The sequence below is a fragment of the Dromiciops gliroides genome, chromosome 2 (genome assembly GCF_019393635.1).
Source record: "Dromiciops gliroides isolate mDroGli1 chromosome 2, mDroGli1.pri, whole genome shotgun sequence".
NCBI lineage: Eukaryota > Metazoa > Chordata > Mammalia > Microbiotheria > Microbiotheriidae > Dromiciops > Dromiciops gliroides.
Window position 1 is genome coordinate 573,718,093 of NC_057862.1, and position 26,205 is coordinate 573,744,297.

Consider the following 26,205-nt stretch of genomic DNA (forward strand, 5'->3'; position numbering starts at 1 on the left):
TCAGTTCCTTCAACCAGTCCTCATATGGGATGATCCAATTTCTCTTCTCTGGAAGATTCCTAGTTCATAAATGTCCTTCCTAAAATGTGATGCCTAGAACTGAACAGAACTCTTCAGATGTAGTCTGATCAGGTCAGATCATAGAAGTACTATACTTTGGTGGTCCTGCATAAAATACCTCTCTTACTGCAGACTTAGATCGCATTATAATTTCTGATTGCCATATTGCAGTACTGGCTCACATTGAATTTTAATGTGGTCACAGAGTTTTGTGGTTGTGTGATAATTAATATATAATATCAATAAATGCTCTGATGAAAACAAATACTTTAAGCACATCAGTGAAAAGGCTTTATTAGAAGCTGATGAATGATAACTTTTTGTATTGCTATACATGGATTCATTTGTGTTTTTCTGTGATCCTCTAAGTGCATAAAACTGCAGTGTTGAATGGGAAATTACTACCAGGGAAATTTTGTGAATATTGCCTCAAGAGTTAACCAGAGTTATTTTTTCCTGGGACTGCTATAATTTCATGTTCTTCATGGTCCATGCATTTGCTTTTGTATCTCCTATAGTGCTTAGTATATTGTCTGGTTCAAAGACAGTACTCACTTAATATTTACTGAATTTAATTTTCATAACAAATAATCCACTTGATGAGGTATAATTTAACTGAATATAAGGGTATTTGAAAGTTCACCAGCAAAGAGTTAAGATGTGAAGCTTAGGTATTTCAGTGCCAGAGATATGAGAACAGAGATATGAGAAATCTGGAAGAGTGGGACAATAAAGGGAAGATTATGTACCTGCTAGTGTCAGACTTTTCCATAATAACTACTGAGAAGTGTGTCTAGGTTGTGTAAAGTAGGTTGATGAATGGACACTACTACATTTCTAGCCTCAATAGCAGCTCCAAAATAGTTGAGTAGGTTGGTGGGAGAGAGAGATTTGTTGGTCTCTTGTCACCACACTATATTTTTCACTAATGAAGAGATGTTTCACCTTAAAATGATGCAGAAATTGTGTCCACATAGACAAACAAGCTTTAAAAAGAAAATATGGATAAGGTTAATCAATTCCTTTAAAGATAATTTGATTGATTCAATATGTCTACTCCATATATTTGTCCCCATAATAGCTCCCTTTCCAAAAACAAACCTGTGTATATAGATGCAGTATAAGAAATAAGATAGTTGTAAGAACTTGGGGGTACCCAGATAAGAAACCCAAATGGTTATATCTGACCCAGACTTCTGAAGAGCATGTCATGGGAGATACAGAACTCCATGCAGGAAGAAGATCAATTCTTATTTCATTCAAATAATCATTGTATAAACAGAGAGATGCCTTTCTGTACTAATTTAAAACCATTCTTTGAATTGATTTATGTCTCTATTACAGGATGAAAAATTTTCAAACCAACGATTTGGCCTTTTCTTCTGAGAAGGGTTATGGAAACAACAGTGGCCTTGCAGAGTATACAGCTAAAGCAATTGATTCATCACTTAACTGGAAGGATATTACCTGGCTGAAAAAAATGACAACCCTCCCAATTGTTGCCAAAGGCATCCTCCGAGGTTCATTTATTTCTTTACTTACAAACATATAACCTTTATAACTTTATGCAATGTAATTCTGACTTTTATTGAGGGGGAGATTGGCACATAGGAAAATGAAGATGAAAGCAAGAAGAGACGTTTCTGCTATTTAATGAAAGGTTCTTTACCACAGTGGGGAATCAGCATCATGAGAATTAGATGAGCATTTCTGAAAACAGCATGAACATTTCCAAGCCAATGGGACATTATTTCATTTAACAAATTACTGTTTCATAACTCCAAGTCATGAAATCTTAGGGCTAGTCAAGAAACCATGGGAAGGACTATAGCATCTATTCATCAGGCTAGCCCATATGTTAGAACTAAATGTTAAGACAGCTCAGAGAGAGAGAGAGAGAGAGAGAGAGAGAGAGAGAGAGAGAGAGAGAGAGAGAAGTTTCAAACTCCCAGGAGAAAACCCTTCACATTGGTAGTGTTTATATAACTGAAAACAAGTGTTTAATAAGTGTGTTTGTGTGTGTGTGTGTAATCACCTTCAAATAGTAAAGTTGCTGCATTATTGTTAAAGATCTCTAATATGTTTCTTTAAAAACAGAGGATTTGGGGCAGCTAGGTGGTACAGTGGATAAAGCACCGGCCCTGGATTCAGGAGGACCTGAGTTCAAATCTGGCCTCAGACACTTGACACTTGATAGCTGTGTGACCCTGGGCAAATCACTTAACCCCCATTGCCTAGCAAACAAAACAAAACAAAACCAAAACCAAAACCAAAAAACCCCCAAAAAACCCCAGAGGCTTTATTCATGTTAAAACAAACTTGTTATTAATTTTTCTCCTGCAACCATCCCTGATGCTCTCTCCCAATTCCCCCTACCACATCATATTCAAGGCCTTATCCCTCCTCTGGACCCAAATCTCCCCAACTTGCTCTATTAACCAGTAGCTAGAACCAACAGGCAAATGTGGAAAGCAGTAACAAATTCTGATTTGACAAAGCCTGATTTGATCTGTAAAGTAAATCAACAAATAATAAAGTCAATGCAGATTTTAAAAGGCCTGACGTACTCTCTTGAAGCTGTTTATGTCAGAGTAGAACCTTTCCCTTAATAATCGCAATGAAAAGGGTACTTTTGTTCCAGCTTGATATTTGCCTTCATTAGATGAACAAAGTTCCATGAGAAGAATGTCATGTCCATTTGTACTGACCATGTTTAGGATTCCCATCTATGTCGTGCTGTGAAAACTTTCCCATCGCGTGCCATGGGCTGTGAGTCAAAGAATGAAATGGATGTTCCTATCATGTGAGGTTGAAGAAGTGCCTAGTATTCTCGACCTTTGCATTCTTTAGGTGGCCTTTATGCCACCACCATCATCAATACAACTTCTTCCTCTTTCCCCTACCCTACCACTTGTATTCTGCTTCTCCTCCTCCCTGCTTCTTCTCCCCTATCTTCCAGATTTCTTCTCTTCCCATCCTTTTTTTCTTAGTGAAAATAAAATAAAGAAAAATCCCTCCTAAATGAATAAAACTACATATAAAATTATCTAAATACCTGGATGGGCAAATAGATTAATGTACAGATATATTAGATATATCTCTAGTAGATCTGTGACTTCTTTAGTGTAAGAAAATACTTCTGGTAACAAAACTCCCTCTATTAATGAAGATAAATAGATGCTATGCTATTTATAATCTTAGAGAGTTGCCTGTGGCATTGAAGGTTAAATGACCTGTCCAGATTAGAATAGACAATATATACCAGATAGAAGATGAACAAAAATTTTCCTGATTTAGAGTCTGGCTCTCTATCCAGAATGCCACATTGCCTCACATATATAGTTGCACATATCTTACATATGAGGGAGAGAGAGATGCAGACAGAGACAGAGACGGATACAGAAACAGAGACAGAGAAACAAAAGGAGAAAAAGAGAGGCACAGAGAGAAAATGGGACAGAGAGAAATAGAGACAGAGAGACATTTTTAATTGGATTTGGGTACTCTGAGAGACATTTGAAAGATAGTGGGTTATGTTAAGAAAATCCAAGGAAATGCAATTTGTACACATACCATTTACCCTGCAGCATCTTTGTATAATTATTAGTTTCTTTTATTTAATAAACAAAAAGCATTTCTATAGTAACAATTGCATCAAGCAACACATATGCTAATTCTGGACTTTAGGAAGTCTGTTCTTGGAAGTTCAATAATCAACATTTCACAGATTTATTCTTGCCCCATTAAATCCATTTCATCCATATTTTCATTTACATTGACCAGAAGTTGCACATCTTTTTCTGAATTTACTTTTAGCTATAAAGGTGAAGGTTATGTTTGCAGAAACATGGGATAACAGCTGGGAAGTTCTGGATGAAACACATCTTTTCCTTACCGCCATTATATTACTATGCAAGAGATATAATCTCTCTCGCTATGGTCAAATTCTACTCTTTTAAAATTTCAACAAACTCCAAACATACACTTAAGGACAAGATTTGGCCTTCGTTAATTCACATGCTAACAAACATTACATTCTTTGGGCAAAGGCATAATAATAGTTGGTTTGACAATTGCTTCCTTCCTTCCTTCCTTCCTTCCTTCCTTCCTTCCTTCCTTCCTTCCTTCCTTCCTTCCTTCCTTCCTTCTTTCCTTCCTCCCTCCCTCCATCATTATCCCCTTCCTCTTATCTTCCTTTCTTCCACTCAATCTCTTCTTTTTCTGAAGAACTTTCCTTGAATTTACTTTTTTGGGGAAAAAAAACCAAAACATGTCCACTTTAGCCATAGTGAAAAACAAAAGAAAATATAAACTACAAAAAGCAAGGAACATAAAGAAAGTGAAAAAAATGCTTCAATCTGTGCTCAGAGTTCATTAGTTCTCTCTCTGGATATAGATAGCATTTTTCATCTTGGTATTTTGGAATTGTCTTGGTTCATTGTCTTTTTTTTTTTTTTTTAGTGAGGCAATTGGGGTTAAGTGACTTGCCCAGGGTCACACAGCTAGTTAAGTATTAAGTGTCTGAGACCGAATTTGAACTCAGGTACTCCTGACTCCAGGGCCAGTGCTCTATCCACTGCGCCATCTAGCTGCCCCGGTTCATTGTCTTGATCAGAGTAGTCAAGTCTTTCACAGTTGATAATCATTTACAATGTTGCTGTTACTGTGTACAATGTTCTCTTGATTCTACTGACTTAGCTTTGCATCAGTTGATATACGTTTTCTCAGTTTTTTTTCTGAAACCATCCTGCCCATCATTTCTTATAGCACAGTAGGATTCCCTCATAAACATATACCACAACTTGTTCAGCAATCCCCAATTGATGGGCATTCGCTCAAATTCCACTTCTTTGCCACCACAAAAAGAACTGCTATAAATTTTTTTGTATATATAGGTGGTAATGTTGTTCAGTTGTGTCTGATTCTTCATGACCCATTTGGGGTTTTCTTGGCAAAGATACTGGAGTGGTTTGCCATTCCCTTCTCCAGCTCATTTTACAGGAACTGAGGAAGTGAGACAAACAGGGTTATGTGACTTGCCCAGGATCATACAGCTAGTAAATGTCTGAGGCTGGATTTGAACTCGGGAAAAGGAGCCTTCTTGATTTCAAGACCACTCTATTGACTGGGTCACCTAGCTGCCACCACATATAGGTATTTTACTTTTTTCTTTGATCTCTTTGGGATACCTACCTAGTTGTGGTATTACAGGGTCAAGGCATATGCAGTTTTATAGTTCTTTGGGCATAGTTCCAAATTGTTCTCCAGAGTGGTCAGACCAGTTCACAACACTACAAATAGTACATTAGTGTCATGATTTTTCCACATTCCTTCAGCATTTATCATTTTTTATGTCATGTTAACCAATCTAATAGGTGTGAAGTAGTACCTCAGAGTTGTTTTAATTTGCATTTATTTGATCAATAGTGATTTAGAGCATTTTTTCATATGACTATTAATAGCTTTGATTTCTTCTGTTCATATCATTTGACTATTTATAAACTGGGAAATGGCTTTTATTTTTATAAATTTGATTGTTTCCTATATATTTGAGGATTGAGGCCTTTATTAGAAAAACTTGTTTCCTACCCTACTCCCCCATCCTACTTTCATTCTAATTTTGGCTACACTGTTTTTGTTTGTGCAACAACTTTTAAATTTCATGTAATAAAAATTATCTATTTTCTATCCTGTGATCCTCTCTATCTCTTCTTTGGTCATAAGCTCTTCCCTTATTCATGACAGGTACAATTTTCCATGCTTCCCTAATTTGCTCATATCACCTTTGTGACAAGTGATCATCTAGGTCTTGCTATAAGACCTCTAGTGAAGGGGATTCCATTACTTCCTGAGCAGACTATTAGACTTTTATAGTGCTAATTACTTTGAAATTTTTCTTTGCAGTAGATGGAGATCTGCTTCTTTATAATTCCTACCCAGTGTTCCTGGCTCTGTCTGTAGGAGCTGTGGTAAAATATGAAAGTTTTTAACAGTCGGTTAGGATAACTGAAAGACGCCAGTTTTTCAAGGACCACCCTTTTGGGGAGGAGATGAACAGTCCGCCTGCTGCGCATGTCAGACTGCCTGCCGGGTACAGTCCGCCTGCTGCGCATGTCAGACTGCCTGCCAGGTACAGTGCGCCTGCTGCGCATGTCAGACTGCCTGCCGGGTTTTTTTTTGACTTCCGGGGTGGAGAAAAGGAGAGAGGCCTTTTTGCCTGCTTGGCGGGACTCCTGACGGCGCGGCACGGACTCTCTCTCTCCAAAGGTGGCCTTGTCGGTTGGTGGCCTTGTCGGTTGGTGGCCTTGTCGGTTTGGTGAGTTGTTATAAGGAATATAGACTAAGCTTAGACTTAAGACGATTTGTATTGTGTTTCTACTTTCCTATCCTTCTAACCAACATCACCTTGTGACTATCATAACTATAAATAAAAAGGTCTATCTAGAAAACCAAAACCTGCTTCCATTTACTAGTTTGGGAGATAAATTAAGGGAAAGGTTAAGTAGGGGAGATTTATGATCTAATATCCAATTTTAAATCTCACAGAGCCAAGCAGGAAAGGTCTAGGCCCTCTTCTGTATGATAGCCTTTTCAAATATTTGAAGATTGTCATTATCCTCTTACCTCAAGTTTTCTCTTCTCTAGGCTAGACATCTCTCTTTCTGTAAACTCTTTTTCTCTCAGTATATGCAATGTTGCTCAAGGCATTTTTGAAGCAAACATAAAATTTCAATTCTTTTCAATTAAACAAACATTGAATTAGTTATCATATACTAGGCACTGTGCTAGGTCCCATGTATTCCAATGACAAAAAACAAAACAATTGTTGCTTCAACTTGCTTAAATTCTATTAGGGACCATGACATAGAGAGATGGATGGATGGATGGATGATAGATAGATGACAGATAGAAAGACAGACGAATAGCACCTACCACACAGGGTTATGAAGATTGATTGAATTAACATTTATAGGGCACTTTGAAAAATCCTTAAAGCACTATATAAAATGCTAATTATTACTATTATTTTGAAGACCTGCCTGTGTTTGAATTCTTCTTTTGATGCTCACTACCTATGTGACTCTGGGTCTTAGATTCTCTATGTGTAAAATGAGGGCCTTCAATTAGATAGCCTCTGATGACTACTCTTGCTTTACATCTATGACCCTCTATAAAAGGTTGAGAAATAAGTGGATTGTGAGGAAGTAGAAATAGTTAGTATAAGTATTCCTTTCTAAGAGTTTGGTAAAGAAAGCAAATAGGGCTTTTTTAATGATAGCCAGAGGGAATAGAAGGTATTTTAAAGGATAGACATATATATATATATATATATATATATATATATATATATATATATATATATATATATATATATATATATATATATATATATATATATATATATATATATATAGTCTTTAGGGAGGGAAGAAATAAATAGGTAAGGAGATACTGAAGAAAAGAGAATGAAAAGACAAGAAAGATGGGACAAGCTTTTGGAGGAGAGAGGATGAATTGGGATAAAGGGAACAACTAAAGGGAATAGTCTAGGCAAGGAGAAGAATGTCTCTTCATCAAGACTTGAAACAAAGGTGGAGAAAATGGGGAAAATACAAAGAGAGTTTAATGTGGTGAGTATTCAGAATCATACAATCATAGAACCTCAGATTTGAAAAAGAACTGAGTCCATCTAGCTCAACCCATAGTAGACCAGGAATCCCCATGACTACATTCTTGGTGTGAATATTCAGCCTTTTCTTGAAAAACTTCAATGAGGGAAAATGTGTCATTACATCTTGAGGAAACTCATTTTTGCTTTTGGATAGCTTTAATTGTTAGGAAGTTGTTCCTTATGTAGCTTTGATATGACATGTAATATGGGATCCATACCATCTTTACTCTATCAGCTGACTTTACCAGTCAGCACTCACAATGGTAGTTCTGGAGGATTTCCTGGGGGAGGGTAATGATCAATCACAGCAGTGATCATGTGACTTCTACTCAAATCACAGTAACCTATGTATAATCTTGGTGGGGGGAGAATACATGTCTTCTATTTGCCACTGTAGCTCTTTAACACTCACTAATGTGATTCCATTTATATACAAGTAGTCACAATGACAAAATTGACTCTTTTTTAAAAAAAAATTTTCACAATTGGCTCTCAAACGTGAAACATTTAAGAAATAATAAGGTACCAATGAGAATAATTACAATATTTACTCAGTAAAAGGCAAATGTAGAAATAAAAAAATCCACTCAAAAACCTGGATCACAGTAACTCATCAGTGTACTTAGTATCTGTGGGGAAGAGTGAGCTCACACTTACTGAAACCTAGCAAGGAGACATATGACTAGGGAATCCCATGTGCCTGGGATAACCATGACCCTGAAGGGTAAACCTTGAAGTCCTTGGTCTCTTTAAACAAACAAACAAACATAAGAACATCTGTACCATGCATCGCCTTCTGGCCAAAACCACTTCTCTTATTTTTCGGCCACTGAAGGATTGTTGAGCTCTTTTAGCCCACGTGGCAGGGTACTGTGAATACATTTTAATCTTTTAGCAAAGTATAGAAACATAGTTCCAAGAAAAACAGCTGCAAAGCCTGTCTTTCTCCTTCCTCTATCCTTTCCCCCTCTCTTAAACTATAGGGGGAAGTAAAGAGTGAGAGTTTTCCCCTCTCTCAAGTTATGTATTTTACCAAGGGAAAATTAGCCCAGATAGCTCTTCCCAGTTTCAGAATACAGCTCTCCTACAGTGAGCTTCTAGCAGCTCCAGAGCCTTTATAACTTTAGAAAGCCCTCTTTTCTCCAGACAATCAGCACTCAGTAAAACAATATCTCTCTTCCACTCAGCACCACTCTTAAACATCTGAATGACTTGTCTGTCAGCTTTTTGGAGTCTTCTAGTTTCTCAGTCTTCCAATTTCTGGCTTAATCTGACTGCCGTCTCAGCCTTTTCTTATCTCTTGTATTCTTCTAGTTATCTTTCTCTGGCTTCTAATGCCTCAACGCAGCCCTTATACCACTGTCCCATGGGTCCCAAATAGTAGACTTATAGTTTGCAGCTATACCCTTCAAAATTCTAAAAACAGTTAATGAAGTCAATATGCTACAATGCCATTTTAGCCATTATTACATAATTCAGTGCTCTATTCTCAAGAAGATCCTCTCAGTCAGTATATTTATCTGAGAAGCAAGTTTTCTCTCAGGTCCTCAGAACATTTTGTATCTTTCCTCAAGCATTTATCTGGTGGGGGTGATTTTCTTAGAGCACAATAGTATTCCATTACAATAATATACCACAACTTGTTCAGCCATTACCCAATTGATGGGCATTCCCTTGATTTCCAATTCTTTGTCACCACAACCAGTTCTGTTTTGAGTCCAAACAAAACAGGTATACTCCCACTTCCTATTTGGTTGTCATTGAAGTACTTGAAGATAATTTTCTTGTTCTCCTAAATTCCATTCATTTTTATTGACACTTTTGTAATCTTGTCAATTTATTTAAACCTAACTGAATAATTAAATCAAGTGTGAGGGTCATTACTCCAAATTTATATATACACATATACACACACATAGATGTATTTGTGTATATGCAGAGTAGATGTATTTGTATATGTATGCATATATGTATACATATGTGTAGCTTTTTACATGTAGATGCATATTCTTTTGTTTAATTCTTTATAATTTGCATATTAGAATTATTCATTTGAAACATTTTATTAGATTATATTGACTAGGGGTAAAATTGAATTGCATGTAAATTCTACAAGGAATATTGGTTATTAATAGTCTTCTTTATTTAAGATGATACAAATTTTGACTTTATCTTTGTCAAGAGCATCATCCCTACTGTGGTTTTTCCAGCTCTACTGCAGGAGTTTTTTGGATGGTGTATAATCTTCATCAATGGAGGAAATAGTGGAAATCCAACCCATTAAATCCAATGAGTAGTTATGAAATGCTTACTATGCAATAAGCTCTGTGATCAGAGCTAGGGGTGCAAAGTTTTTTTCAAGAAAACTTAGATCCTGCTGGCAGGAGGAGCAGAAGGATACAAGATCTATTAAAGCATTCTTCAAATCAATATTTTAGGATAATCATTTTAAAATCTATTCTTTAGTTTTAAGAGGCAGCTAGGTGGTGCAGTGGATAAAGCACTGGCCCTGGATTCAGGAGGACCTGAGTTAAAATCCAGCCTTAGACACTTGACACTTATTAGCTGTGTGACCTTGGGCAAGTCACTTAACCACAATTGCCTCACCAAAAAAAAAAAAAAAGAAATGCTTAGGTTTTTATTTTGTTTTTTTACAGATGCCAGGTAATTTGCTACAATATCCTCAGTTTAGCTTTAATTATAGTACTGCTGAATCATGTTTTTCCAGCTGATGATGCCAGGGAAGCTGTGGAATATGGCGTTGATGGGATATTGGTGTCCAATCATGGTGCTCGCCAACTGGATGGCGTGCCTGCTACTGTGAGTACTGATAAAAAAGGAGATCAAATCATTCCTTGCAAAATTTCCATTGCAGTTTTAATTTTAGCTATTTTCCTGTTTGTCTGGTTTAGTCTTGGTCTGTCTTTTTATGTTTTTGTGTGTATATGTAGCCATCCAATAATGATCCATGTGTAAACATATATGCCAAAGGGTTTTAAATCCAAGAAGCATTTACTGGTGAGAATATTATGTCATTCAGCTATTTACTCAACTTTAATGAACTATTTAATCATGCTAGCTGATCTAAGATTAATTCAAAAATTCTGAGATACTATATGATTAACTAGCTACCTTGTAGATTGAATACAGAACTAGGAGATGAGGAGACCTGAATTCTATTATTAACTAACTGTGTGACCTTGGATAAATTGCCCAATTCTCTGTATTTCAATATTCTCATCTATAAAAATGAGGGAGGTAAAGTTATTTGATCTATTAGGTACCTTTCATCTTTACAATTATGTGATCTCTAGTCTATGTAAAATAGAAAATGTATGCCAAATTTACCTTAAATTGAATTTTTTTAAACTTAAGTAATCTAAATTGGTCTCCAGGTATAGATAATGACCCACTTCTCATCCTTTTTTAAAGTACATACACACATATACACATATACACATACATACATATGACCATATTTATATACATATACACATACTTACACACACACACACTTTTCTTTGCCTATGATTAATGATTTGATGGTTTTGACTATTGACTAGTGAACTAACTTAAACAAGTAATCAAGTCAGCTTCATCTGATTCTATTCTCTTCTACCACACTTCCCTTCGCAAGTGAATTGACAGGTTGTCTCAGTCAAAATGGTCCACCCAATGGTTTGTGTGGACCTACATGGTTCCACATTGTTTTAAATGCACAGATAAATGAAATGTAGGTACTGAGGCTCTGCTTTGCTTCAGGAAATCATAATAGGTCACATGTACTAGGAATAGACCTACATAGTCCCTGATACATAATATAGAATTCAATAGTGTCAAACTTGAATAGGAAGGAATCCCTTCAGGCCATATACTGACTTAGAAAACCGCAAATTAACATTATCTGTTTTGTTTAATTATTATTTATTTTGTTAAACATTTCCCAATTACATTTTTTTTTTTGGTGAGGCAACTGGGGTTAAGTGACATGCCCAGGGTCACACAGCTAGTAAGTGTCAAGTGGCTGAGGTTGGATTTGAACTCAGGTCCTCCTGAGTCCAGGACCAGTGCTCTATCCTCTGTGCCACCTAGCTGCCCCTCCCAGTTACATTTTAATCTGGTATAGATGGTACCCAAGACTTTTACAGGCTGCAAGTTTGACACATAAGACAGCTACATGGTTTAGTGGATGGAGTGCCAGGCCTGGAATAAGGAAAACTCATCTTTCTGAATTCAAATCTGGCCTCAGACACTTATTATCTGTAACCTTGGGCATGTCACTTAACCCTGTTTGTCTCAGTTTCCTCATATGTAAAATGAGTTTGAGAAGGAAGGGCAAACTACTGGCCAAGAAAACCCCAACTGGGGTCATCATGAATCAGACATGCCTTACAAAATGACTGAACTGAACTGGTTTGGCACTTCTGGTATAGATCATGGGATTATAAGATCCCTAGCTTGAATGCAAACCCTTTGAAGGCACCAATTGTTTTATTTTTGTCTTTTATCTCCCTTTAGCGCTTAGCAAAATTAATTTTAATTCAATAAACATTTATTAAGCACTTACTCTGTGCTAGCAACTGTGCAAAATGCTGGAGATGCAGAGCTTAGATTCTAATGGGGGAAGACAACACACAAAAGGGAGGTGAAGGAAGGATGAAACAGAGAGAAGGTACTAGATGGAAAGGCAGGAAGATGATGGAATTGAATCCAGGAGTTCAGCTGGTAGGAAATAGTTGGGCAGTGAGTTGTCTGAACCATCTATAAATGGAAGCTCAGTGATGGGAAATCTTGTTGTTTTCATTGTTGTTCAGTCATTTCAGTCATATCAGACTCTTTGTAGCCCCACTTGGGGTTTTCTTGGCGAAGACTAGAGTTAGCCATTTCCTTCTCCAGGTCATTTTACAGATGAAGAAACTGAGGTAAACAGGGTTAATTGATTTTCCCAAGGTCACATAGCTAATAAGTGTCTGAGACCCGATTTGAATTCAGGAAGATAAGTCTCCCTGACTCCAGTTTTGGTACTTTATCTAGGATGCCACCTAGCTATGCCACCTCGCTGCCTTGTATTGATTGAGTACTTAGTGCTTAGCAAAGCACCTGTAAAGAATTAATTGTTATTTGAGGTTTGTATGCCTTGGTGTGCACTGGCCTCGGGCTCCGAAAACCGAACGGTGCTCCACCCACTGGTTGTAGCCATTGCCAAGGCTCTGGTGCCTCACATCATCACCACTTGCCCAGGACTACACGGGCCTGGCAAAATTATAATGATTGGAAGCCTAGTGAGGGCAGTCATGTGACTGTCAGAGCGGCCATCCCATTGGCTGGGACTGTGTGGGGTGTTTCTAGGTTTGGGGGAGGAGAATTGGGCATTCTAGGTGGAAGCTGGAAAGCGACAGGCATTCTGCTGCGTATTTTCAGCAGATTCCTGGGCGGTGGTATTTTTTCAGGTATTATAATTTCCCTTTCCCCATTTTATCTCCTTTCTCTTGATCCTACTGATCCTGTTTGTGTTTTTTTTTTAAGTTTGTTCTTGTTAGAGTAAATCTTGTTCTGTTTTGAGGGAGGCTGCTGGTCTCCTTCCTTGCCCCAATATTGCGGCGAGCTGCTTAGCTAGCATTCCCCAATTAAAAATTGGTCCCCACACACCCAAAGCTTAGCACAGCACCTGGGGAATTGCAAATGTTTAATAAAAGCTCGATTGATTGATTGCTGCCTACCTTATGTCCAGCCTTGTGCTATGTACTGTAGGAAATTATAAAGATGTCTATGGAACAAAGCCTGTAGAATGATTAATACAGAAACCAAAAAGATCATATTAGCAAATCAGGAAATCTTAACCTTGCCCCCTTTGACAGTTTGGTGAAGCCTATGGAGTCTGTTTTCAGAGTATTGTCTTTAAATATATAAAATACAGAGGATTGCAAATGAGTCCAATCATATCAAAATATAATTATCAAAATATTTTTGAAGATCAAGTTGACAGAACCCTTGGCTATAAGTTAGATATCTTTACAGGTTAGAATGTACTGAAAAACCTAATACAATGAAATTAAATAGAAATAAATGTTAAGTTCTAGAAATTAACCTTGTAAGTACATGATGAAGTGGATAATAAGCTATTCCAAAGAAAATCTATGTATTTTAATGGATTGTAAACTCAATAGCTATCAAGTATGATATGGTATTCACAAAAGCTAATATCATGTGAGTCTGTGCTAAGAGAAATAAACATATAGCACCAGGTCATAATCTTCTGTATTATGCCCTGGTGACATTTTGCTTCAGTGTCAGGAGCTACATTTTTAGGAGGGACCTTGATATCCTAGAAAGAGGGAAGAAGAGGGTAACCAAAAATCATGCCATATGAGGATGTATAGAAGAAACTAACGAGTGGTGTTTCACTTGGAAAAGACTTAAGGTGGATGGAACCATGGGTACTTTGGCATCAGGAAGACCTGAGTTCAAATCTAGCCTCAGAAAATTACTAGCTGTTTGACCTTGAACAAGTTACTTAACAGCTTTTTGCCTCAGTTTCCTCACCTGTAAAAGGGGGATTATAATAGCACCTCTCAGGGTTGTTGTGAGGATCAAATAGTTGTAAAGCCCTTAGCACAGTGCCTGACATATAGTAAATACCATCCTAATGTTAGCTATCATCATTATTATTTTATCATCATCATCACTTGAAGATTTCCAATGAGGGAGAATGCCTTACTTACCATGGCAGCTGATTCCACCTTTAAAGAACTATATTTGTTACAGTTAAGGTTAAGTGACTTGCCCAGAGAAACAGAGCTGGCTGGATCTAAACTCAGGTTGTCTTAACTACAGGCCCAGAATTTTATCTATTATGCCACTCATCAGGGATGTTGTAGAAAGGAATCTTGTTTAAATAAATGTTGCATTAGATAATCTATGACATCTCTTCAAATTGTAAGATTAGTCTATATTTCTGTGAGTTTGGTCTGTGCTCTGATGGTTGCCATCTCGTTGGGGAAATGACATTATAAACTATAAGAAAGAGGATTAAATTAGGACAGGGACTGTTTCTTTTTTGTAGCTTCAGTGCCCAGCCAATGCCCGATACATAGAAGTGATTAATGCTTCTTGAATTGGATTGAAAAGTAACAAGACATCAATGAGTGCTCTGTGAAGTCAGGAAGGGGAAAAGTTATTGGAAAAGATTTCATTGAAAAGTGGAATTTTAGCTGCCTCTTGATATGTGAATACTATTTTAAGTGTCCCTTTATTACACAGTAATAATAGCTAGCATTTATATTGTGCCTTAAGGTTTACCAAGTTCTGTATCCATATTATCTTATTTGATACTCACAATGACCCAGGGAGGGTTATAATTATCCCCATTTTACTGAAGAGGAAACTGAAGAAGATAGAATTTAAGCAACTTGTCCAGGGTCACACAACTAGTAAGTTTCTTGAGACTGGATTTGAACTTGTCTTCCTGATTCCAAGTCAGGTATTTTATTCACTGTATCATGTTTGTATCTATAGAGTTTCTTGGATAACCATGTAAAGACTATATTTAAGAGTCTAAAACCTAAATTCAAAAAGTTTTTCTTTTATACCTTTGGGAAGTGAAAGCTGAGGAAGCAATAGAGCATTGACATAGCTTGTTGATGCCTGGCATATATAAGCTGTTGCAAGGTAAGAAATAAAAGAGGGGTATAAAATAGTGGGCTTACAATGAATTTATTTACATAATCTGTCTCACTGAAAATTATACAGCATAGCAAAGGTACACCCAATAGAATTCCAGCTCTATTTCTACAGTTGGAAATACTAGGCTACAGATAAAACCTTCTATCCCATAGATAAATTACTTCAATCTGGACTCAATTTTGAAGCACAAGGTCCATGTCATAAATGTCTTTCCTAGGTCATTTTTAGGCCACATTCAGTGTTTGAACAAAACTAAACAGAATATTTGATAGACTTTGAAAATGTGCATTGAACCCAAGCTGGTTAATATTTTTCTCGTTTCTCCTTACAAATTGGGGAAATGTGCTTAATTACAGTTTGCATCATAGTTTGGAAATTGTAGCACTTATATGTTGATGTAATTTGCCTGAATATAAGAAGAAAACCGTGTATATGTAAATTGATCCAAAGTATGTTTGGCAAGGTAGCAAAAACTAAATGGGAAGGGAGAAAAACTCACATTACATGCCAAACCATTCAGGGCTATGGGCCAAACTCTACCCTTATTCACTCCATGGTGGAAATCTGTGGCCAAATTCATCCCATAGTTCCTTACAGGAATACAGGAAACTCTCCCAGTGATTATCCCACCGACCCCAAATTTTAATGTAAAGGGAATGTTGATGTTTTTAGTTCCTAGTCCCTTCCTCTTCTTTTTTTTTTAAAGGAAATTGTTTTACTCTTGACCCTAAACCTGCATTCCTGTGGCCTGCTGCTTTCACCTAAAGTCCTGGCCTAATGAGATTAGCAGCCTTTGGGTGGCCTGGAGCAAGGTTCCCTTTAAATGGACAGACAACATAACATTTTCTATCTTGCCTTCACAGATTGATGTCCTGCCTGAAATTGTCAAGGCTGTGGAGGGAAAGGTGGAGGTATTTTTGGATGGAGGTGTACGTAAAGGAACGGATGTGCTGAAAGCCCTTGCTCTTGGGGCCAAGGCAGTATTTGTAGGGAGACCTGTCATCTGGGGATTGGCTTATCAGGTAATTGAGTAATTACATAAACAAATGTCTGGTATGAGTGAGCTAGACTAAGCCAAATACTTTCCTCTCTTTCATTTTATTAGGGAGAGAAAGGAGTGAAGGAGGTTCTGGAAATGCTGAAAGAAGAATTCCGGTTGGCCATGGCTCTTACGGGTGAGCTCTTAAGTCTTTCATCAAGCCAGTGCATTTATTGTGTCTACTGCTGAATTTTGAACACCATAGTAAGGATGCTTTTATAGTGCAATTAAGAAAGTGTAGGTCCTGGAGTCAGGAAGATGTGAGTTCAAATCTAGCTTCAGACACTTACTAGCTCTGTGACTGTGGGTCACTTAATCCCTATCTGCCTGTTTCTTCAACTGTAAAGCAGGAGTAATAATAATGCCTACCTCCCAAAGTTGTTATGAGGGTCAAATGATGTAATATTTAGAAAGTACTTCACATAGTGTCTGGCACTTAAGTACTTAATAAATGCTCCTTTCTTTTCCTTATAGTAGGCATCTTGAAAGAATACAGAAAAAACATGGTCTCTGTCCTTTAGGAACTGGTAATTTATTTTAATACAGAACATACTCCTATGACTAAAATGGACTGTATACTTACTTAGTGATTTCTGTGTAGAAGTATTATGATAGACATGTGAAAATGATATATAAGTATAAGATATATTCTCTGTTCACAAATAGCTTGGATTTTAGTTGGAGAGAAGGAAAGGAAAAAAATGACAAGATAAAGGAACGATCTGGAAGGTTTTTTTTTCTTCACGATTAGTATGAGTTATTTGGACCATTCAGATCTGTTGGGAAGATAGCTGACTCTCTATCATTCCCCCAAGTGCATTTCCCTTTAAGGGAAGTCTCAAACACAGAATGGTACTGTAATACTCTTGCTCTTTGGTAAGGGTGGGTGGAAAAGAAAGTTGTGTTGGCTGTTTATAGGGTCCTGAGATTCTACTCTGTGTGTTTGTGTGTTTTACTTTCTTTGGGGTGAAATAAAGATTATAGGATCATAGACTTAGAACTGGAAAAGATTGTAGAGGTCATCCAGTCCAACTCATTTATTTTATAGATAAGAAAGATGAGGACCAGAAAAATTAAATGAATTGCCTGGGGTTACAAAGCCAATAAGTATTTTAGATGGGATGAGCATCAAAGTCTAGTGCTCTGTCCACCATAGCCCACTGCCTCTCATAGACAGGTTGTCCTGAATACTATTTAAACACATTGCATTTATATTGGACCCCAGGGCCCTTTTGACCCACATTTTTAGAGACATATACAAACTATATTCTGATTTGTTTATAGTAGAACTTGGTTGAGGACAGAACAAGCCAAATTCTGAATTTCCACAGGGAAACCTCAGGTCAGAGGGGGCATGAGCCAAAGACGTATTTATGAGAATTCTTTCTAGATTGAACCCAGTTCTTGAGAACCTGTAGCTTGAGTCATAGGTTAAATCTGTAGTCAGCCAATTGGTTTATCAATAGGCATTTATTAAAAGTGTACTATTGTGCCAGGTACTATGTTCAAGTATGATTGAAGAAAACTTGAAAGGTAGAAGTGAATCAGGATATAATTAGCTTTAAAAGTCAAACAGTATATTTTATATTTGATCCTGGAGCTAATAAGGAGCTATTGAAGTTGATTAAATAGGGGGCTGACATGGTCAGAATTATACTTTTGTTGTTCTTCAGTTGTTTCAGTAGTGTCCAACTCTCCATGATCCAATTTAGGGTTTTCTTGGCAAAGATACTGGAGTGGTTTGCCATTTCCTTCTCCAGTCGATTTTATAGATGAGGAACTGAGACCAATGGGTTAAGTGACTTGAAGAGGGTCACACAGCTAGTGAGTATCTGAGGCCAGATTTTGAACTCAGGGAGATGAGTCTTCTTGACTCCAGGTCTAGCACCCTATACATCGTGCCATGGAGTTGCTCCTTAGAATTACACTTTAAAGAAGATCAATTTGACAGATAAGTAGAAAATGGACTGGAATGGGGAGAGATGTGAGGCAAAGAGACCAACCAGTGCATTGTAGGAGGTTTTTTAGAATCTCTAAGAATAGTAGGTTCCTAAGAATACTTCTTTTGGTGTTTTTTTTTAATGGGGACTTGGTTTCCTTTTAAAAATCGTTTTTTTTTTTTGGGGGGGGGAAGTTATCTTTAATTTCATTTTAGCTACTTAGTTGTTTGGGTGATGGAGGGTAGAATGGACACACCTTGGTAGAGAGACATGGGATACAGCACTCAACTTGGAGTTGGGAAGAAATGGTTTTAAATCTTGCCTCTAATACTTACCAGCTGTGTAGCCTTGGGTAAGTCATTTAAGGGGAAGGGAACAAACATTTATTAAGCACTTACTATGTGCCAGGATAAGCACTTTAGAAATATCTCATTTGATGCTCACAAGAACCCTGTGAGGTTGCTTCTATTATTATCCCCATTTTTCAATTGAGGAAATTGAGGCAGGTAGAAGTTAAGTAACTTGCTAAGTGTCAGATAGCTAGTAATATCCTCAGTCCAGATTTGAACTAGGGTCTTCCTTGGTCTAGGCTTAGTACTCTATCCATTGTGCTACATAGCTTCCTGTGATCAGTTTACTTTTATGGAAGATGAGGATAATGATCCTACTTCAGAGTAATTATAAGGCTTAAATAACATCATAAATGGTTTCCTAAAAGGCTTTTTAGAGCAAAATACAAAATGTTTTCCAGCCATTAAAGTTCTATCTAAACCAGAGCTTCATAAACTGTGAGTTGTGACCCTACAATCTTCCTCATTTTGACATCGCTTCCTTTTTTAAACTAAACTATTAAAGTCCTGATCTAAATGTACCAATTGTTGCTGCTGTTGGGGAGTTGACACATAGCAATAAAGCAATAACTAAAAATGAAGGATAATGTAAAACAGATATCAATTGAATGGGGCAGGAAAAAATGTGCTTTAATCGTTTAGTTAAAGAATGAGGAGATGGCAGAATCTTTTGGGTAGTTCTATAAAGAAAGTAAGCCTTGAGGATGGTCTTCAAAGATGAGGGGTAGTTGAAGAGAAGAGGAAAAAGAAGAAGGAAGAAGGATCATTTTATGTGAGGAAAATATTTGTGTAGAGATGAGGAAGAAAGAAGGCATTTATCGCAATTATTATGAAGATCAATCTAGCTTTGAGGTAGAGTTAATAAGATTGGAAAGGTTGGTTGGTATTAAATTGGAGGAGGTGACTAGAATTGCAAGTTACAGTATTTGGAAATTTGTAATTCATTTAGGTTTCTAAACAAGGTTGAGATGATGATTTTCTTAAATGAAGATTATTCTGGCAACTGATGTAGTAATAGTGATAAAGACCTGAAGCAAAGTGTTAGAAGCAGGAATAGAAAGAAAAAGAAAGATTCAAAATATATTATTTGCTCAGTCAGTCAAAAAACATTTTTAAAACACCTACTGTGTGCCAAACACTGTGTTAAGCCTTAGGGATACAAAAAGCGAGAAGACACAGTCATTACCTTCAAGGAGCTTACAATCTAATGAGGAGACAACATGCAAACAAATGTATATAAACAAGCTAACTACAGGATAAATGGAAATAAATAAGAAAGGGAAAGCAGTGTAATTAAGAGCGTTTGGGGAAGGTTTCCTGTAGAACATGGGATTTTAGTTGGGATTTAAAGGAAACCAGTAGGTGGAGATGATGATGAGGAGCTTTTCAAGCATGAAAAACAAGCCAGAAAAAAGCCCTGGAGCTGAGCAATGGAGTGTTTTGTTCCTGGCGCCACCAGGAGACCAGTGCCATTGGATTGGAGTTTGTGTTGGGGAGCAATATGTTATAAGAATGGAAAATTAGGAGGGGGCCAGGTTATGAAGGACTTTGAACACCAAACAGAGGATCCTGGAGGCTTTAGGGAACCAGTGGAGTTTATTGAGTAAGGGTGGGTTACATGGTCAAACTTGTGCTTTAGGAAAATTACTTTCATGGCTGAATGGAGGATGGAATGGAGTGGAGAGAGGTTTGAAGCAGGCAGACCTGCCAGCAGGTTATTGCAATAATCCAAGGTGATTATTGTGAGGTGATTAGGGGCTGAACCAGAATTCTGCCAGTGTCAGAAGAGAGAAGAGGGCATAAATCGAGTAATGTTGCAAAGGTGATATTGGCAGACTTTGATAACATTTTGGCTGTGGTAGGGATAAAAGATAGTTAGGTGTAAAGGATGATTACTAGGTTATTAGCCTGAGAGATGGAAAGGATGGTGCCATTCTCTACAGTGATAGGGAAGGTAAGAGGAAGGGAGGGTTTAGAGAGAAAGATGATGAGTTCTGCTTTGGATACAAGTGTAAGATGTCTACTGGACATCTAGTTTGAAATGTCTGAAAGGCAGTTGGAGAGGTGAGATTGGAGGTCAGCAGAGAGTTTGGGGCAGGGTAGGTAGATTTGAGACTCATCAACATAGAGATGGTATCTAAATACATAGGAGCTGATGAGATCACCAAGTGAAGTATCTCTGACATAGAATAAATGGTTTCTGCTTTGCAGCTGATATTCACATGTGGGTTACCCAAAGGTGGAGTATGTTGGATGTTTCCTATAGATTCCCAAGTAACAAAAATACTGAAACATTCGATTAGAATTTATGAAATACTTGTTAAATATACCAAAAGAATGATCACTTTTTCCATAACCTGGAGCTAGAATAGGAACAGGATATGGCTTCTTCTATTGTTCTCTATTAAGCCCTCTGTTACTTTCCTTCTTTCATTCTAGAATCATCCTGAGTTATTGATTCAGAACAGGTTTAGTGTGGAAGATGAAATGAATCACTGAGGCAATTATCCAGATAATGCCATTTCCAAAACCATGTAACTAAGAAAGAAGGAAGGTTTATTGTTATTTTAAAAATTTGTCTTTATGACCCGGATTGTCCACATTGAATGAATTTTTGACATGATTGTTTGCCTCTTCATTGCATTTTGCCTTTGTAGACACTATCTGAGGGAAGAATGACACCCTGTGAATCATCACCCTAAGTTTTCTTTTGCTACAGAGACAGATCCTAAAGCAAAGCTTTCAGCCCCCAAATATCTATTAAATGTGGCAGAAAGAATATACTCTTTGTGTTAATAAAACTATGTGCCAGTCATTTCGTGTTAAGGACTGTTTAGGTAATAAAAATGGTCTCATGCCACATAAGAGTTGGCAGGCCTACCTTGAACCATAAACTTTACATTAGTCAAGTTTTACATTCCTTGGGAAAACCATTACCCGACTGATTATTATTGCATTTATTTTATATTAAATGTATGTTTTGTTTTTTCAGGGTGCCGGAATGTAAAAGACATTGACAAGACATTGGTGAGGACAAGTCCGTTGGTTGTTTCCAAGATCTGACAGTGCACACTATTTTCTCATCTGTATTCTTTCTTTCAGCATGTGGTTCTTGACAAAGAGACACTGTGCAGAGGGTGACCGTACTGTGTAATTTTGAGCCACCATACAAAGAGCGTCGTTCTTCCCCAACAAAATAGAACCCCCTTTTAGTTCATTGCTATTGACTTTTCAATGGGTGTCCCAAGATCATTTAAAAATGCACTTGCATCCTAGGAATATATTAACTGTTAAAAAAGAAAACATCGAAAATGAGTTTAAACAACTCAAATTCTCTGGAAAGGTAAAAGATGTAATTTGGCAAAATTTGGAGCATCCACTACTGACAAACAAATAACTGAACAGAGGTGTTCACTCAAGCAAATTGGTGGAGGTAGACTACAAATTGTGTCTTAAGTCTGAGATCATGAACTTAAGGATAGATTGGAGGCAGGGCTGTGAAATTGATTGGATGAATAAAAAGCAGTCTGCATTATTTAGGAGTGTGTCACTTAATGGCATATGATGAGGAGTTTGCTTGTTTTACAACTGAAACCCTCTCTTGTCCATGGTCTACTCTCCCTTTTTCTCTTCTGGGTACTAAAGATCTATATTACCTTAATTCTTTTGATCTTTCCTGATGACTTTGCTACCTTTGTTGTTTTCTTATTTTCCAAATTATCTGTTACTATTACAGCCTTGGAGGATTGACCCCAAATCTCCAGGCTACAAGGGACATTAGAAGCTATCCAGTACATGTTGTCCAAGGAAAGGAATATCTTCTACAATATTTTTGAAAAGCTGTCATCCAGGTTCAGTTTTTAAAAGGAAAATGCGCACTACCTGTCAAAATTATGAGAGGTTGGATTTTTTTTTTTCTCCTGAGAAAAGTCACTTACTCCAGTCCCCCAAGGGTTATAGAAGAACCCTTTGAAGTATAGCAAAATGAAAATATTGGAGGATTAATTACTGCCTGAAAATAGTACAAATGTTGTAGATCTTTCGTCCACTTTTCAAACTGGGATGACACCATTCATTAATCTAACCTTATAAAATTCACTAGCTCAGAGGCTTACTTTACCTGATTTTTAAAAAAATGTGACTATACCTAGAGAATTTTGTTTTCAAGTGTATAGAGCAAATACTGTAGTTGCTTGTACTATAGGATTTGAATCAGATTTTTTTCCTTTTTTTTGTAAGCTGGAAGGGACCTTACAGAGTAACCCTCTCATTTTACATATGAGGAAACTGAGGTCTGGGAAGTCTATGTGACTTACCGAGGTCACACAGATAGGAAGCAGCAGAGCTCAGATCATATCAATTCATCTTTTTAAAAAATGAGTCAATCAACATCAATATATTAATAAATCAATTGTCCAAAATATCCTATTATATACTAAGAACTATGCTGGATATAAAAGTATTCAATGTGGTACATACTATGTCACAAAGTTTCATTTTTTTTACTAAATAATACATGTAATTTTAGTACCTAAAACCTTTAGAGATTAATTACTTCAATGCTCTTTGTGGAAATAATAAAATAGAGAGACTAATTGACTGGTCCAAGGTTTCCTAGCTTATCAGTGACAAAGCTGTGACTAGAAACAAAATCTCTTGACCACTACACCAGCACTTTACTACTACCTCCTTTTTCTAGACTATATTTAACTAAGAAATAAGTGATTTCCTGGGAACTTGTCCAGAAGGATCAAAGAACCTCCTCAAAATTATATAAATGGAGAACTAAGAACAGAGCTCATGAAATGTGTTTCTCTTCTTTTGTTTAGTCCAAAGAACTGTACTTCCATTTCCATTTTATGGATTCATGCTTCTATTTCTTTTCTTTCTTTCTTTCTTTTTTGTGGGACAATGGGGATTAAGTGACTTGCCCAGGGTCACACCCCTAGTAAGTGTCAAGTGTCTGAGGCCGGATTTGAACTTGGGTCCTCCTGAATCCAAGGCCAGTGCTCTATCCACTGCACCACCTAGCTGGCCTCCCCCCCATGCTTCTATTTCAATGTGGATTTTCACAGAAATTTTCAGTGTGAGACTATGTCTACAGGGTTGTGCTGGTAAATGTTTAAGAATTGGATCTCTAGAAGGAAAAAAAAAGTGTGCACAGCAAACTTTCAAGTTTAATCTTTGTTATTAATATTTTCTCCATCACTTTATTGTGTGTAGATAATTAAACAATAACTCAAGCTCTGGTTTTTAGCATTTGCCAATTTCCAAGGTATAAACCTTCCTTATTTCTTTTGTGTCTCTAACACCACTTATGTGTACTCATATCTCTTATGGAAACATTATGAAAAATCATGAGCAGATTTGAAGAATATGGAGAAGTGAAAATAAAACATAATGATGTTTATATCTCTCACTGTCCCTTGCTATAAGCAGTTCTTTCTTGGAGAAGCTGTTCAATCTTTAAACATATTCTCTATCTTTATAATAGAAAGAAAATGTTTTGTCAAAGGAAATGTTTTGAAATCTATAAAATGAGTATTGTGATCTACATAAAATAATGAGAAAAATAGCTAAAGTCAAACTCAAGGGAGTACCTGTATTCATAGCTTCTTAGAGTTATAAGGGAGTTTAGAGATTGTCTTGAGCAAAGCTCTCTTTTTACACATGAGGTAACAAACATTCTCCTTTGTAAAAGATCATCTCTAATCTCTTATTTCTAGGCAATGTTAGCATTAGGGCTAGAACATGTATCCTATTTCCCAATTCGTAGTCTAGTGCTTTTTCCCATTTTATTTCCCATCCAACCCAAACCAATAGGTGTTTATTAATCACTTTCTATGTGAAAAGTGTTAGGGATACAAAGACAGAAATAAAAAACCACCCTTGCCCACATGGGGTTTATATTCTACATACATTCCCCTGTATAGAAATTCAGTTAACTCTAGGTAAATCTTCTCTTTTCCCATATTAGAACAGATATGTCACAGCCTATGGGCACTTTGTACTCCCAGTTCTGTGGCCAAAGACAGTCCTACTGTTTTTGTTTGACACCTTTTAGTGCCTATCAAAGCCATGCATTAATATTTTGACTGTCTAGACTGTTAGGGAATGGCTGTCCAGACTAGCAGGGGAAAGAGATTGACCCTTCCTTGGAGTCTTATATAAACAGAACTCCCAGAGAGAATATGGGAAGGGGGCTATGAAGTGGAATCCTTCCTGCTCTTTTATGCCTGGAGAACATGAATTCCCTGGCCTGTATGGAAGAATTGAGCTAAACAGTATTGATGTTTCCTCGCGTGCAATTTTCAAACTGTATCCATGTCAGCACTGTGTTATTCATTCATTTGTTTATCTTGCCAAAACATTGAAGTTTGTGAAATAGCCTTGAGCACAGTGATGGGATAGTGTAACATGAAAGGAAGTTGTGGCTTGATCTCAAGCAGAGAGAAAAAGACTTTCCTCTTCATTGTAAAATTCTTTCTTTATTTACTGCCTGGTGGACTGTGTTGCATGACAGTTGCATAGCAACAAAATAAAGTTTGTCTGTTTAAGGAAACCTGAATGTTTCTCATAGCATAAAGACAGCAAATGCTTTCTGTTTACTCAACTTATATTTGCTACAATGTGGACTGTGTCACATGTCAATTATGGAACAACAACAGAATGATAGTTTATTTTAGATAATATAAATGTTACTCAAAAGATAGAGAAGGATGATATCGTATGTTTACATGTTGGGGATTATTTCTATGGTTTAAAAGATGTGATTTCCTGTCCTTATCCCAATCCTTCTTGAGCAATAGGCACCTTCCTTCCTCTGTGCTCTGAGGGTCCATAGTTGGGGAAAAAGAAAACATTGTTGCTTAATTAACTGTTATTCTAATAAAATAACGAATTTATTCATGAACATGTACACACATTCAAATTTTCTGAGATCTGAAAATAAAGGACTAAAAACAAACTATTAAGATGGTCAAAATAAGCCCTAGGATTCAATAAGTAATAAATTTGGATTTCCCTTTCTAGTTAAGGACAACATAACAATATTCCCTCACAAAATCTAGATCTTTACCTGTTATATCTGACCATGCTGGGTGTCTGGAAAATCAGCCTCAAGATTTACTTGATGGTTTTAAATCATGTCCTGTACTTGCATCTTGGGACTACTTTAGAGGCAAAATCAGTTTCCTATAAGGGTAAACCCTTTCAATTGCCTATAAAGGAAATACTTGCAGTTATGGTGCATTTATGAAAAATTACTCTTTTCTCCATTTTCTTCAGTCATAATTATTCCTAATAATATAGCACCATTATGTAAAGTTGGTCATGTATTCAATTACATAGTTTTACTTATAACAAAATGTGATCTTATGGACTCCTGAATTAGGAATCAAGATATTACTATATCTTTAGAAAATCTTCTTCCCTCTTGGTGACATAATTATCCCATATATA

General features: G+C 36.9%; 1 protein-coding gene across 1 annotated transcript in view; it reads left to right on the plus strand.

The window, feature by feature from the left end:
• HAO1 (hydroxyacid oxidase 1) overlaps positions 1–25,657 on the plus strand; it is a 75,504-nt gene extending 49,847 nt beyond the window's left edge. The window contains exons 4-8 of the mRNA XM_043982888.1: positions 1,405–1,580; positions 10,461–10,552; positions 16,279–16,437; positions 16,521–16,590; positions 21,737–25,657. Coding sequence (XP_043838823.1) covers positions 1,405–1,580; positions 10,461–10,552; positions 16,279–16,437; positions 16,521–16,590; positions 21,737–21,807 — 568 coding nt within the window. The 3' untranslated portion in view covers positions 21,808–25,657. The remainder of the gene's footprint in view (positions 1–1,404; positions 1,581–10,460; positions 10,553–16,278; positions 16,438–16,520; positions 16,591–21,736) is intronic.
• Positions 25,658–26,205: the final 548 nt, after the last annotated feature.